The sequence below is a fragment of the Lutzomyia longipalpis genome, chromosome 3 (genome assembly GCF_024334085.1).
Source record: "Lutzomyia longipalpis isolate SR_M1_2022 chromosome 3, ASM2433408v1".
NCBI lineage: Eukaryota > Metazoa > Arthropoda > Insecta > Diptera > Psychodidae > Lutzomyia > Lutzomyia longipalpis.
In genome coordinates this window covers 29,891,691-29,904,486 of record NC_074709.1, presented here as the reverse complement: position 1 = coordinate 29,904,486, position 12,796 = coordinate 29,891,691, and the positions used below count along the sequence as shown (strand labels likewise).

The following is a 12,796-nucleotide window of genomic DNA, read 5'->3' as shown; positions in this document are numbered from 1 at the left end:
TATAAAATTTAATTTCGTTCAATAACTTATATCGAATTGAATATAATGTATTGAAAATTATATAATTTAAGAAGAAATAAAATCATTTTCTTCCAGATTGTGTTGTGAAGATGATTCTTTGAATGATTTAAAGTGATTTAGGATTAAAATAAAGCCTAAGAATAAGATTATTAAGACTTTAAAGTCCTTCCTCTATCCAATTTATCCAAAAACTCTGTACAATGTTTGTAAATTATTATTTAAAAGAAAAAAAAATAAATTTGAATTTACAAAAATTGAATTAAAAAAAAGGAAATTTTCTTTCTTCGCTTTTCGTCCAGAGCACGTTGCCCAGTTTGATGGCATCGCACCATTTTGGCTTGGCATTGTTACATTATTTCAGCACGAGACACTTTTTGATGACTTCTACTTTTCCACTCTCTCCCCCAACCCACCCATCTCGACATTTTTCATCGCCCACACCAACCATCCTCCCCAAGAGTTTCGATTTGGGCGCAGTTTCCCGCATTTTTCCACTGCCCGGCCGACAATGCACCAACTGCCCAAGCACATTTTCCTACCATTTCACTACTACGTTGACTCATCGATGGGGAAATGGAGATCTTTTCCTGATTATTTTACTTATTTTACCTTTAGCCTGTTCTTTCTTTTACGTTTTGATTCTTAAGTGTTTTTGTAGAAGAATTTGTGAGGAAAATTCGAAATTTAAACGGATTTTTCAAAAATTTATGTGTTTTTGGTTTTATAGAAAACAGAGAAAGCTGCAGAAGCCGTAAGTATTTCTAGACGTTCTTATCCATGAGAAGAGAAAAAATATGTTTAACGTATTGAAATTGAAGATAAAGCTTAAAATAATACGTTACGCAGAACACATGAAAATATGCTTATTTTCAAATCTTCAATGTTCTTTGAAAATTCTCAAAGAATGTAATTAATAAAAATAAAATCAGTAAAACAATTTTTTACACGATTATTACACTAATTCGTAACGATGTTAACGTGCAAAGTTTAAAGATGTTTTCTTGCATCTCATGCGGTATTTTCCAAAATTTTTGAGCATGTGGCGTAATAAAATACCCGACAAGTCTCAACATCATAAAAAAGATTCTTTATCAAAATGAGCTAATTTGCAAGCAGTCGCATCAGCACTTTTACACCGCTGAATAAGCCATAGGGCAGCCGGGTTAATGAAAGAGCGCGAGGGTTTTTTGCCGCTTTCGATTTTTTAACACCATCTCTCACTGGCGAACCCTCTTTTTCTCAACCAAAATATACGAAGGGCTGTCTTCGCGAAGGGTCCCCGGTCCCTGGGCGATTTCTGCCACCAGCACACCCTCTCATACCCTCCCGCATCATCCTCCTTCCCCCGCCCCTCACACTGGTATGGCAGCATCTTTCGATTTTCACCCCTTTCGAAAATTGTCCGATTGGACTGAAAGTTTCCAACTCCCTCGCGCGCTGAAGGCAGCGCGGCAAATTTCTTTTGTCCAGGCCGCGTCTTCGTGTTGAAGAAAAAGCATCTCGCCACCCCCGTCATACCCTCCTGCCTTGGCAGGTATTTTATTTAATTTCCTTCCACTTCACTGTGTTCACGATCGACATGGCGCAAAAATAGAACGTGCGGACTTTTTTTTATACTTACTTTGCCTCCGCACACCACCATGGCTTCCCGTTTGATAAATGAATTACCTCGCGCGCAGTATCCTCCATGTGCCCAGTTGGAAATTCCCGTGCGTCCCCTAAAAGTGGCGGGAGAGATGCTTTTAAAAAGGTACCTCGGAATGAGAGACAAAAGGGGGATTTTTTTAGTATAGATGTAGAAAAATTGAAGGATTTTCTTCAAGAAATAAAAATAGTTGAGATTTCCTGCAATAAATTATAAAGAATTTTTTCTGAAACTCTTAAAATTAAGAGTTCAATGAGTTGATTTTTTTCTATTGAATTTCTTTATATAGAATTTGACCGTTCTTGTGGAATTTTCCGCTAAGAAGAACCACAGCATCTGAACAAAAGATTTTTTTCTAGATGGAAGTAAACTTGAGTTTGGAAGGATTTTTTAAAGCAATATAGGATCCTGGTATGTGAGGTGAGATGTTAATGGAATAATTTTGATTCCTCCATATCGTTCTGAAGATTTAAATAAAACATGAAGGGTCTTTATAAAAGAATCTGTTAGAAATTGTACAAATAGTTGGCAAAATATTACTAAACATTCCCCTTTTTAAAGTTCTTTGAGTTTTTCTACGTCTTTGAGTCATTTTACCCCAGTCTTCCCTTTGTTGGAACCAATAAATTAATAAATCTTCTGAGTTCAATAGTTAATATTCTTCAGTTTTGGTAAGAAACAATTCAGAAAATTTTATGATTAGGTTTTAATTTTTAGCTGTGATTCTTTCTTGAAAGAAGCACAGCTTCTGTGTACACTCAAAAATGCAAAGTCGTCAGATCGGGCTCAAACTTGGGATGAGCACGAATTAGGGTCCCTACATTCCAAAAAACGGTGGCGCCAAAAATTGGTCCGTCCGGCCGTCCGTCCGTCCGTCCGTCCGTCCGGCCGGAATATAACACTATATTGCAAGAGAACGGTAATAGATAGAGACTTGCGGTCAACGGCAAAGTTCATATATCGGGTGGAAGACATCCGATTATGAAATCAAATCCAACCCCCCACCCCCGCGTCCGCCATTTTGAATAACTGTCAAATTTTGTTTTCGCTATATCTCAGCCCCTATTTTAGCTAGAGGTCTGAAATTTTGATATGTTGTAGGGGCCATCAAGACCTTTCCAACGATACCTCATTTTTGAAAATCGGTCAAGCCGTTTAGTCAATATGGCCGCCACAATTTTTCATCGAAAATCGACCATAACTCGAGAACGGCTTGACCGATTTTGATCAACTCGGGCTCAAATGAAAGATATTAACGAGCCCTACAACTGCTCGGAACATCGCAAGTTCAAAAAATGACCGCAAGTGGCGCTAAAATCGAAAACAAAATTTTCGATGAGTTTTCGATGAATATCTCGAGCACCGCTTTATAGAATTGCTTCATATTTTGATATGTTATAATTGGCTATAATATCTTTCATCATGCCAAAAATGAAGAAAATATATGTAGCCGTTCCGGAGATATCGCGTTTTAAAGTTAACATGTCATATCATGAGTTACATAAGTCTAACGCCCCGCGAAGCGGGGCGTTTTATATATACACATATAAAATAAAATTAAATATATATAAATGCATAGATATATACATTATATATATATACATTATATATATATATATATATATATATATAAATGCAAAGATAAATATATATAAACTGCAAAGATAAAAATTAAATATAGCATGGATGGAACAGTATAAAGCGAAAGAACGGTAAGTAAAACTTACGGGCTGTGATTCTTTCTTTGTCAGTGAAATGTGAAATTGACGGAAAATTGAGGATGGGCAAATTTTGAGGAAGGCTTTCTCGCGTACCGAATCACAGCCAACGCCCACTATTAAGGCTTCTCACAAATTATCTGCGCGTTGGCTGTGATTCGGTGCGCGAGAAAGCCTTCCTCAAAATTTGCCCATCCTCAATTTTCCGTCAATTTCACATTTCACTGACAAAGAAAGAATCACAGCCCGTAAGTTTTACTTACCGTTCTTTCGCTTTATACTGTTCCATCCATGCTATATTTTTTACTTCAGTGATATACAGATGTGAAGGAATTTGATAATTAATTCATATTGCTCGTATAATTTACGAAAATTATTTTTTACGCGTAATAAATAAATTGTCACCGTCGAAACAGATAACCCGGCAGACCTAAGGATTCTTCACAGTATTTTTACTTTCTTTACAGGATCGGATCAAAGAACTTTTATGATATTTCTTAAAGAGAAAGGACCTTCGTCCAGATTTTCATTTTTACAGCTAGTTGATTGCATTAGGATCTCCGTCTTTTGCCGCTTTTTCGATACCTATCTGACGTTCTAGAATGATATTATTCTGGTTTGTTTAGAATCCCGAGAAAATTCTGAAAGGAATCTCTGTTGAAAGATTGTTTTGTACATATTGAAAAAAAATCCGCAAAACGTAAAAAAAAATCCAAAACCAGAAAAAACTTCGAAGAACGTAAAAAATTCAAAACTATCGTTCCGTAAACACGAGAAACAAAGACTTTCAAAAAGTTTTCGTTCCCTGCTTTGTGCTTTAGGTAACAGAGCTTCTAACTATTTGAATTCTTCAGAACGTTTTCTGGTTTTTTGTGTTTTCTGAAACCATTTTTAGGGTTTTAGGGTTTTTCATATTCAACGAAATTTCGTCAATGCCTTAATTGAAATTTAATATGTTTTTATTCCAGGAATAGTGATAATTCGCCTAAAAATCCTTCTAACATATTTTTTATGGACTGATAAACTCTCACACCTCTCACAGGGATGGAAAATAAAATTTTAAGTCAATTAAACCAACAAAAAATGTTTTCCTTTTCTAAATAAATTTCTTTGAATATTTTCAAAAGGAAATGAAACTTTCACACCCCAAAGTGCTTCAAAGAGCAAAAAAAAAAAAAACGAATTATTTTGAAGGGAAAAATCTTTCGGGGGAAGAAGGGAAAGAATGAAAATGAATCCCCAAAAATTTTAGGCGCATAAATATGAGATAGAAACCAGACCAATTCTTCTCCAGGAGCTTGGTACAGAGGGAACATTGTGCAGAAGTTGGTTGGGAAAAATCGGCGAAAAACTTGAGCGCACATAAATTCGTCACATTTAATTTGATTGTTCACAGAAATCGCGGGCAAAGGCGCTCTCTCTCTCACTCTCTCACTTAAAAGTATTCCCCTCTCGTGCGTCTTCAAGCAAGAGGACTTTTGGGAATCATAAGCTGAAAGGAATACCCCTTCATTGAAAGGGAGAGTTTTGTCCAGGAGGAGAGCAAAAAAAATATATGAAACAGGCATCAACCCTTCTTCGGCAGTTTCCCCTCTTTGGTAGAAAAAAAATCATTCTAAGGAGCAACTGGCCGCGTCCTATTGTCTCACCGCATCAACCCCTTTTCAACCATCTCGCAAGTTGAGTTCCTAAATTGTTCAACGAAAAAAAAATACTTACGTAAGGAAATTAAAAAGATTTAATGATTTTTTTTCAGAGAGAAAATTTATTGTCAAGAGAGAGTTCTTGTTGGAATGTCCTACAGCTTCTATTTTAAGGCTTTTCTCCAATATTTGTTCAATTAAAAAAAATCAATTTAATGGCAAACAGAGATTTTTTTAAAATTGTTTTTAATAGAATTCAAAAAAAAATTTAAAAACTATCAATTTCGAATTAGGCGAAAATTCAATAATTTGTGAATTGAATCAAATAAGCGATTTTCTTGTGGATTTTTCATTTACTCTTTTAATAATTGAGAAAAGAAATTAAAATTATTTTTTTTAAATCGTCACTTGCAACAGTACCTATTTGTCGTAAAACCCTCAAAGCTCCATATACAAAAAGGGTTTTATACGACAAGTGTTGTTGCATGAGGTAAAACTAAGAATTGATCATTGAATTGATTATTACCTAATCTTTTTAAAAATTTAATAATTAACATAAGATTTGAAAACATTTTTTTATCATCCATAGATCTAAACATTTTTAAAATTTTAGGATATTTTTTTCTAGTAAAGTTTTCATAATGCTGTAAATATAATCATCCTTTCACTTAATCTAAGCTATGGAACTTTAGAAGATTTAAGGATGCGGCGTAATAGCTGAGTAATAAATTAAATTTTCTTCTACAAGATTTTGTATTTTTATTTTCACTGATTTCCTCATGATTTCCTCCACTTGCAAAATGAAAAAAACTAAATAAAACAACCCTCTTATAAATCACAAACAATATGTATTTCAAAACTATAAAAGAGAAAGAATTGAAATAAATGAATGAATTTTCTATTTTGCAACCCCCTCAAAGAAATCATAAATTTAATGAGAACATCCATAAATAAATTCAACATATTTTTCACTTTCGATTGATTCCGCTAATTAACACCCAAAGAGGGTCCAATTGCCGAGCAATGCCCCGAGTCCACGTGCTTTGCATCATTTCCCTCATTTCCCATTACTTCCCCTTCAATTCAAACAAGAATAACTTCCCCTTTTGTGCCACGCGAAGCTCAAGACGTTCCCCCTGCGAATGATTTTGCCACCACATAGTGCTCAGTAGCAGAACGATGTGAAAATTTAGGGGATGGGGTGCAAAATTTAAAGGGGTTGAGGTGGAAATTTGAAAGCATAGCCAGAGGTGGCAGCACCGTGATTGAAGCGCATAAATTTATGCAAAAACAGGGGTTAATGATGAGGTGCACGATATTGAAGAGTTTAGGGTTGAAAAAATATTTTTTTTTTAATAAGAACATTAAAAATAAGAAAAATGTTCATTCGTTTTATTTATTATTTTTTTATAGAGTAAGAAATAATTTTACTTCTTTATCTTAATTTTTGTGGAGATTTTGGGTATTTTTAGAATATTTATTAGGCGCCAAAACCAGCAGAAGAAATTCAAGTATTCTGATAAAATTTTAACAAATAAAGTTTAATGAAAAATTTCTTTAAAGGTCCCTGTTAAATTTTTAGGCTATTAAACTAAAAATTAAATTTAAAAGAAACGCAAAAAGTCGTTTTCTTTAAGACTTAACGTGATGAGATTTAAAGGACAAATAAAATACAGAATATGATCTTAAATGATTTTCCGTTTTAGTGATTTCTTACCTTCTTTTGAATTTAAAATCAGAATGGAATTTTTACTCTTAAAAACCTTTTTAAAAAGCCCTTTAAAGACTTAAAAAATACAATTAAAAGAATTGAAAGCACAATTTATTTCAAGATTAAGGTGAATATTTTGTGTCCTTAATCTGTTCTCCAACCACTACCTCGCAAACCCATCCTAATGAGGGGATCCAAAACTCATCGATTTTCTCGGGATTTTCCAAGGGGGGAGCCAAGAGGTTGGTGTGTGTGCTCATAATTAAACTTTCGCATAAGAAAAAGTTTAGTCACTCTCTGGGCAATTAATATCCCGGAGAACCCCTTAGCACAAGATATTGCAAGAAAACTTTTGTTATGAAGGGGGTGGCTGATAACTAACCCCCAAAAAGCTTACGGGTTTGGGGTGGTTGGGAAGCGGGTGTTTTTGGCGCCATACGCACATGCGGGGGTTTTCCGTTCTCCCACCACCCGGGTACTCACTGTGGCGTCTTCTGGCGTCTTTCATCCTTTCAAAAGGGATTTTTGAGACACGCCTCTCGATCGCAACTTTCGCCGCAGTTTTCGGGGATTGCGCTGAGTGTGGGAGGTGACTTTGGCGCGATGTTTGAGACTGTTTTTCCTCCGCATCTTACACGATAATGGCGTAGGTGTGGCAGCCATATTGGTGTACAAAGAAACTTCCGCGAGAAAATTTACGAGGGGTTGGGCCCCGTATACGCGCCATTCTTGCAACGCACCCATCCAGCAGAGGCGGTGGTTTCACTCAAACCCTCTCCCTTCTAATATTCCTCCCAGGATTTTATTTTTTTTTATAAAAGGGGTTGCCTGAACGAGTTTCTTGTGGGAAAGAAAAAAAGGATGAGCTGCGCGTCCTTTTAACTTGTCTTACGGGTTTGTGTGGGAATTAGTCCTCATTCGGACAGGTTTCTTACTCTTCTGAGAAAGTCCACTCTGACCTAAGGACCGAGCAAGGATCGACCAAAAAGGACCCTCGAAAAATCCATGAAAAAATCAGGTTAATGCCAGGGAATTCCCACGATTGGAAAATCAGGATTTTTAGACTTGAATGTGTAATAAATTTCTTACCTTTGTAGTCCATTTAGTTTATCTTTGCAATTTTAGCGGGAGAGTTGTCCTTTTGCAATGCGCGCGTTTGATCTACTCCGAAGAAGGGAAATTCTGTGAAAAATTATTAATAAAAGTGCTTTAGTTTTTTCTCATCTTATTGATCAACGATTGGAAATTATTTTTGTGACTAAATAGGAAAGAAATTTAATTGAAAAAAATCCTTTTAAAATGAAGAAATTTTTGGAGATCAGGTTGGAGATTGAAAAACATATTATGACGCCCAGGTAATCTTTTCACTTGAACTATTTTTCTTTAAGATTAAGAAATGATTAATGAAGACACTTTTGATAAAAAAAAACTAATTTTCTATATTCCAAAAATTTTTGATGAGCTTTTAAATTAAAATTTGATAATTTTATGAGGCTCTCCCTTCTTTCGATTGCTTTTTTAACGTAAAATGCTCACGTGGGTCACCAGAGCACCATTTTCTCTCATCCAGAATTTTTCTTCTCAAGCATACAATCAATTCAAGAAAATTTCTTTTTTAATGGAAAATCTATTAAGCTCGAGAAATTGATAGAGAGTTAACATGTTTTATTATTTAGACGACAGACAACGTAGAATAACATTCTGAATCATTCCTTTTCTCTGTTGATTACTTAATGCATCAAGTGTTTAGAAAATCTCATCACTTCTCACAATTTCATAAAAATAAATTTTTAGAGACTTAACAAATAATTTTCTTCATGAAATTGCATTATATTAGGTCATGCTTCATTCATAAATGTGATAAGATATTGCGCAATTGTTATCAAGATTTTCTTATCGATCACTTTGGCTCTTCAATTCTTAGAACTCTCAAATATTTTCTCGATTTTCCAAAGAAACTTTATCTTAGGTAAACATTCTTCTTTCATTTATCAATTTCTCAATCTCAATGAATTTCCTATAAATGGAGAAATTTTCCGCAATTCTTCAACAATATTCTCGGCGCAGTTCTTCACACGGAAAGAAGTTCTTTTAGTTTTGAAAGAGAAGAAAAATGAATCGTTTAGTTTTCCTTTTGGTGGTTGTTTGTGCAGCAGGATTCGTCCTGTCTGATGCGGATGATGTTTCTGCGAAGATTCGCATTGTGGACAGCATTAGTGACTTCAAGTTAGCCAATCCGGATGTGCAGCTGATGAAATTGGATTCACAATCAGTGAGAGCTGGGAAGACTATTCACTACAGTCTTGGCGGGAGAGTGGCTGGAGATCGTCTTGTGGGGACATCCCGTGGTAGCCATAGCTGGGCATTCCCACAAAATATTCAACTTTCACTCAATTATCCCACAAATGGGGGCTCTGGTGCTGTTGTGACCTACGTGAGCATCCACGTGAATCAAACATCGAATCAAGGGAGAGGATACGTACTTAATGGTGGCATTGGACAGAGATTTATTAGCATAATCATTGAAGCTAATAACACGCTCAATTTTTCCTACAATGCTGAAATCTACGGGGTTTGAGGGCCCCTCAAACATAAAAAGAAAAAAAAAATTGATCAATTTTTGTGCTTGAAATCTTTTGAATTTGAAGAGATTTTCCTTAGATTTATGATGAAATAAAGTGCAGTATTTATGAAATAAATACTGCTAATTTCTCTATTTTCGTCCCTAATTTTTTGTGATAGTTTCCCCCCTTAAATTACTCCATTCTAAGCCATTGATAACTTCTAATAAGATTGAAGACATGTTAGAAATGCAGAAAATTAAATTGAATATTTTTCTTGATAAAAAATTAAAGTTTTCTGATCAATTTTTAATCAATAGCAATAAATTTAGAGACACATAAATTCCAGAAAAGGAGAAAAGCTTGAGGATTTGTTTTACTTTTGAAATATGTTGATTCTATTTATGCAATTTTACGATATATTGTCGTATTAAGTATGTAATCTAGATATAATGCCTTAATTTGCTACAAACATAAAAAATCTTGTAGTTATTGCGGTTTGTCTTTAAAATCTCTGATTTATTTATCATTTATCGTTTCAATAAACATTCAAGCTTTTTTTTTATTCTTCTATTTCTTATCAGATTTTAATTAGTTTTTCTTACTTCTCTTAATGTGAAGAAAATCATCTTCTTATCTTATCACAAAAAAAATCTCTTAAGAAAAATATGTAAAGTAAAAATATTTTCCTCAAGAGATAAAATTACCTTCTCTCGAAGGAAATTTTCCGTGGTTAAGGAACGACATTTTGAATTAAAATTTATGTGCTCACGAAAGCATAAATGTGTGTGCGCTCTTGAGAAGATAATTACAAAAGAGGGTGTATCCCCCATTTTCGCAAAATTCTCGCTAAGGGGAGCCTTGCCGAGAAAATGCCATACATATACGACGCTGAAAACTCCCGTATGCGAGGTGAGGGGGGGAGGGAGGGAGAGCTTCCCAGGCAGCAGCAGCAGCAGCTTGAATAATTCATTTGCGGGGGTGCGGCGTCTCCGGTGGGAAAATGCTTTTCCCTTTTTGGGGGGAAAATAGTGAAGAGGCGAATATATTGTATATGGAGGAATATTTTTCCTCGAGTTTTAGTGGGTGGATGGCGTGCGGCGGGGGGCTTCTTGAGGCGGCGCACCAGCGACTCCTTGGCGAATCACTGCGCGGTTGCTCCCTCAAAATTTCCTTTCTACGGAGCAGCCACCACTTTTTCTTGAGACGGCAGCACCCACTCGCTGTGCGCCAGGGAACCCTCATTTTGCCTTATAAGGAAAATGTTATACATATACCCTTATTTCTCTCTTCTTAACACATCCTTCCTTTACTTTTCCACGCGCGTCATCTTCCTCCTCGCTTCCCCCCGCATCGTGTGCCTTTGCCTACCAAGCCACTTCCCAACCCAAACCACCCACCCATCCACCCACATACAGTGTGCACCCCCCGTGGCGCCTTATTTATTCTAACATCGAAGAACGAGCACCAACACCGGGGCAAAAGGAGAGGGATTAGGCAAGGAGGGAACTAATTAAATGCTCTGAGGCTCTTACACTGAATTTGATTAGTTGGAGAGAAGCGAAGCGTTGTTTCAGCGAAGAAATCAATAATGCCAACGAAGAAATTTCTCTCCCCAAGAAGATTTCTCGCCTCGCCCCAAAGAAGAAGATTTTCATCATTTACACACAAAATTTTCATCTCCATCCCTTCAACCCTTTTCTTCTTCTGATGAATAAAATACAACTAAATAACTCCATGGGCGACCCTTTTGTACGGTAAACATTAATTTTCTTGCAAAAATAAGAAAATCCCTCTCATGTATAAAGATAATATAATAGGGTTTCTACTCCATTAAGTCCCTATATATTTGCATTCGTGACTTCCTTTTCAAAAGCATCTCCTCTCGAGATTTAAGACGTACCCTTTTATACACCATTTTGGTTAATTGGAAATTTTCTTTGGCTTTGGCAATGTGGCAATAAAATAAAATTAAATCAACTAAGAAAATGACTTAGGAAAGTTCTCTTGAAAAAGTCTCAAGGATTTTCTTTAAGATTCAAATTTTTGAGGAAAAAGAGAAATTTTGCAATTAGAAAATTCGGAAAATTCACTTGAAAGACAAGGAGAATTTTTAAGATTTTAAGAGAAACGTGTAAAAGGCTTTAAAGATGATAGTCAACTGAGGAAACTAAATTAATCTCAAGACTTTTGATGAAAAAAATTTCAAACGAATAATTAAAAAAAAAAGAAAGAAGTTTTTTTTATATCATTAAGCCCATTAACCCTTAAATATTTCTTTGATGCAAAATCAATTTAATTTAATAGGAAAAATTGCTTAAAAAGTCCTTACTTAACTTTTTGAAGAATCCTCGAAATTGAAAAAAGAGCATGTCTAAGAAGCCTAACAAATATAAAGAAAAACGTAAGGCATTTCTCTTAAATGTAAGTTACGTATCCGATTTTACCTATATAGGGGAGGGCGGGGCTAATAAAGTCACTTAAGGGTTTGAAAAAAGCCTAAAATATCATATTTCCTAGCTAGATAGAGCAAAATGATCTGAGAAAGAGTTATAGGGCAATAAATTTCCTAAATAAATGAGCTATGCATTCCACTTTATCTGTTTGAAAAATATGATATTTTGAGCTTTTTCTAAACCCTTAGGTGACTTTTTTAACCCCGCTCTCCCCTACCTATTTTTCTGTTTTTTTTTAAGAACTTCTAAAAAATAAAAGTAAGAACACATGTAAACCAGATGACAAAATTAGCGTAAGTAGAGTATTTTCTTTCCACGGTTTTTAATAAAAAAAAAAAATACATGAAAAATTAAGAAAAATTACATAGAAAATTAACGTTTAATTTTCTTTCAAATCTCTTAAAGTTTTCAAACGATCTCTTTCTGTTATGAGATTGAAAGAAAGTTAAGTAATTTGTAAAATGAGTTCTCTCAAGAAATTTCGTTACATGTCTAAATAAATTCATTTAGGCCAAAAATAGAATTTATTCGTATCGAAAATATATTATATACGGTTCAAAGGATGTCGTAATCATTGACCTCATGATAACTATTAATGAAAGAATTAAATTTGCAAAAATATATGAGATTTGAAAACAGTTTGATAAGAAATTAAATTTTCCATAAATTTTTTTTTTCACAGAAGAAGAAAAATATATTAATTTTAATTAATTTATATTTATTTTGAAATCATAAATTATAAAAAAAAAACTTCTTTAACACTTCTTTTATTACTACCAAGAATTTTTAATATTCTACCCACTGAAGAATTTCCCTCGAAATTATTCCCAATATTAATTTTTTAATAATAAATAACAAAAAAATAAATAAAACAAATTTATTGAAATTAATTTGAAACTCCATACCTGCAAAATGTAAAGATGATGAGAATATAAATTTCATTTTCCTCCTTTCGCCAAAATTTTCCCTGGGAATGAATTTTCTCGCTACCACCACGAAGAAACTCCCCCGAATCTCAAGGAAACTCAAACACTCTTTCTT

The 12,796-nt window shown here is 34.6% G+C and overlaps 2 protein-coding genes across 2 annotated transcripts in view; one reads left to right on the top strand and one right to left on the bottom strand.

Moving 5' to 3' along the window:
- The window catches only part of LOC129793804 (growth/differentiation factor 8), a 26,052-nt gene extending 13,256 nt beyond the window's left edge, over window positions 1-12,796 (bottom strand). Inside the window, exons 1-3 of the mRNA XM_055834181.1 lie at window positions 12,661-12,796; window positions 7,828-7,920; window positions 1,643-1,739 (exon numbers count right to left, since the gene is read on the bottom strand). The gene's annotated coding sequence lies outside the window, so the exon portion shown is untranslated. The remainder of the gene's footprint in view (window positions 1-1,642; window positions 1,740-7,827; window positions 7,921-12,660) is intronic.
- Window positions 7,851-9,864, top strand: LOC129793810 (uncharacterized). The gene has a single exon (XM_055834190.1). The coding sequence runs from the start codon at window positions 8,852-8,854 to the stop codon at window positions 9,314-9,316; it is 465 nt and encodes a 154-aa protein (XP_055690165.1). The 5' UTR covers window positions 7,851-8,851; the 3' UTR covers window positions 9,317-9,864.

Excerpts from the sequence above, each read along its gene's own strand:
- LOC129793810 (XM_055834190.1), top strand. The coding sequence starts at position 8,852 with ATGAATCGTTTAGTTTTCCTTTTGGTGGTTGTTTGTGCAGCAGGATTC.